Genomic DNA, 3,077 nt, shown 5'->3' with positions numbered 1-3,077 from the left:
TAAACAATACTTTATCTACTGGATATTGCTAACGGCAAATTTTTGTACTCATTCTTATATGATTTAATAACGCGATTGTATTCAAAAGTAAAATTGACATGTGTTTAGAGCCTAAGAATCTTAGTGAGTCACTAATATTAGCCTTATCATTGATAATAGCAATTGTTAAAATATCTGGACAGTCTCACGTATAAATTATCTTCGATAAAAAGTATGTACGTCGTTAAAAGGCATAATGTAGTATTAATACTAATTATTAACGAGTTTCATAGCAGTCCAAGAATGCCAATTATTAAAGTTTAGGTAAATTGTGTAAAGATAATTATAAAATATAAGTTGTACGCCCCGGTTTCACCTGTGGTACAGCAGCTTTCCAAAAGTGATACAATTTTTGAAATCGGTCCAGTAGTGTTGCGTGAAAATGTTACAAAAATGCAAATATAAAAGTACTCTCTTTATAATAATAGTGTGGAAAATTTAATAACATATAAATATTATCAAAAATAAAAGACATTTTGTCGTTCAAAATGTATTTTTATACATTAAAACAACATAAATACTGATCTCATAACAACCACATAACTATCTCTTCACATTCTGCTCTTAACAACGAGGCATGTGAACCACTACTACGATATATCAGAGAGTGGGGAATTTAAATATGACATTTTAATAATTTCATTTATAAATTCAAGCAACGATATATAACGATATATTTTCGTAAGAAATTCAAAGTAAACAAAAATCGATACGAAAAATAAATCAAATTAATTTCAAATGTATTATATTAATTTGTTTTTGGTTTGTTCATATAAAAAAATCCCCACTCTTCCATATGTATTAAACAAACTGAGATCTTAGACACAACGAAAACGTTTATTAACATGATTTTATTTCAATTAAAACAAATTTCTTGCATTCCATTATTTGTGACACGAATTTAAAATGTTTATAATTACATGCAGTTCCGCTTTTTATAAACATATAGATAAAATAGGTCAATAAATATTGATCGTATTGAAACAGAGCGGAATATATGCATCTCACTCTGTCAATCTACGATTTTATAAGCTTGAGTAGAAAGTAAATTCATATAAACTTCACTTATAAAACTCAGACAGAATTGAAAAATAAACTGTTATAAAAAGCTTTTTTTTTTAAGTTTGCCTTACATTGATTTAAAATATAATTAAAATTACACAAAAATCATAAAATAAACATACAGATATGAATATTAATAAATATAACAAGGAATAACTTCTTTATAGCAATATAATAAAATCGGAAATATTTTCTCGTAGCATTGGTCACATAAAATTTCTAATAACGAACAAAAAACCGAACAGTGGTAACATACGATATAACATTATCATCCGTCACAATTCCAATAAAATTTCAATAAATACATCCAAAACGGTCTAATAAAAACAAAAACAAAAAAAAAAATCACACAAATTTTCACGCGCACTAAAAGTAATCATCTTCAATTGACAATTAGAGCCAAAACATATGAAGGCTTGTTTCTTTCGATTCGAGTTTGATTTCTTTAGGCCGTGTCCGCACAGACTGGCTACTTGCTTGCCCTACGCGCTTGGCGTCTAGCTAGCCGCTCCGCGTGTGCAAGTCACGAACATTCTAGATCGTTCGTTTTACTAACCCACTCGCTAAGTGACTCGCTAGGCTCGAGCTAGCAAGCCGCCTGTCTGTGCGGTCTGGGCCTAAATACAATTATTTTAACTTACGGGCGATTGAATTCGGACATAAAAAATCTAAACGAAATCTCCGTCATCCGTAAGGAAAAATTATCTTTTCTGAATTATTCATAGAACCCAATTATTATTCATTCAAAAGGCGTGCAAATCATTTATTCTGTGTTATACTGTCATAGGAGAATTAAAATTCATTTCTATATTTATACAATCAAACGACATTTTTTATCATATCCGATTTAACCAATTTAAACCCACCGTACCATAGTAAAAAAGATACATACATACATAAAAGCAACATAAATGATTGGCACGCTGTTTGAAATATATATTTATATACATTATATATATTATTAAAAAAATTGAGCACCAAAAGAGTTTCACTGTCTCTTGCGGCATTAAATTAAATAATATATGTATTATACAACACAGCATTTAACAATACATAATAACATATACAACGAAATGTATACAAAAAAAAAAAAGAAAATATATACTAGAAGTGTTTAAACTTATACGGGTGTTTCTGAAGAACACACTTGACAATCTAAATGATTAAAATTAACATAATTAATTATAATTAATTTTATTTTTAATATATTTTAAATTCTCAGGAACACCCTATACATATAAGAAAAAATGAAAAAGAAAAGAAAAATGTCGATGATGAAGCATCTTCAACTATGATGATGATGACCAACCCTCTTCCTGAAGCCAATTAAGATTGTTAGAATATATATGTATATGGGAAAAGAAAATCAATCAGGAATAATTGAATAAATAATAAGAGTTACAAGGTATAATATTATATACATAATAAAAATAAAGAACAAGGCTGTAGAAATAGGTGGAATAGTTTGATGATGGTAACCCTAAAAGGTAAAATTTTTCTCATAATTTTTATCCCTGTATAATGTAAAAACACCAATAGAGCTACATTATTGATATAAAAATGTGATATGAAAAAAAAAAAATCTACAAGTCATTATTTTTAATCGCCGAATAAATATTCATTATAAATGTATATTTCATATAAACATAAATATTCAAAAAGATTTGGTTTATACAAACATGTAAATGCATTTTACATTTATGATTATGTTAAATGCATACATTTGAAAATATCATCTATATTTATTTTAATTATTAATATTGCTATTCCATACTTTGCAGAAAAGAGGATTTATTCAAACAATATTTTACATAACTTTTATATCTTATGATCAATTGCATTGAGTCGTGTTGAGTTTCGACTGTGTAACACAATTGATAATTCTTCTATCAATATTCAGACTGTATACTTAGTCTGGCCATAAATACTGTTACACTTAATTATAAAAAAATATTACATTTGAATTTCGAATCTGT

The 3,077-nt window shown here is 27.3% G+C and overlaps 1 protein-coding gene across 5 annotated transcripts in view; it reads right to left on the bottom strand.

Annotated features, from left to right (window-relative positions):
* Positions 1 to 513: 513 nt before the first annotated feature.
* The window catches only part of LOC119837971 (sodium/bile acid cotransporter-like), a 35,236-nt gene continuing 32,672 nt past the window's right edge, over positions 514 to 3,077 (bottom strand). For all 5 annotated transcript variants that reach the window (XM_038363777.1, XM_038363778.1, XM_038363775.1 and 2 more), the window contains one exon: positions 514 to 2,417. In XM_038363777.1, the coding sequence (XP_038219705.1) occupies positions 2,391 to 2,417 (27 nt within the window). In that variant the 3' untranslated portion in view covers positions 514 to 2,390. The remainder of the gene's footprint in view (positions 2,418 to 3,077) is intronic.

The sequence above is a fragment of the Zerene cesonia genome, chromosome 29, assembly GCF_012273895.1.
Source record: "Zerene cesonia ecotype Mississippi chromosome 29, Zerene_cesonia_1.1, whole genome shotgun sequence".
Classification (NCBI taxonomy): Eukaryota; Metazoa; Arthropoda; class Insecta; order Lepidoptera; family Pieridae; genus Zerene; species Zerene cesonia.
This window is presented reverse-complemented; position numbering and strand designations above follow the sequence as displayed.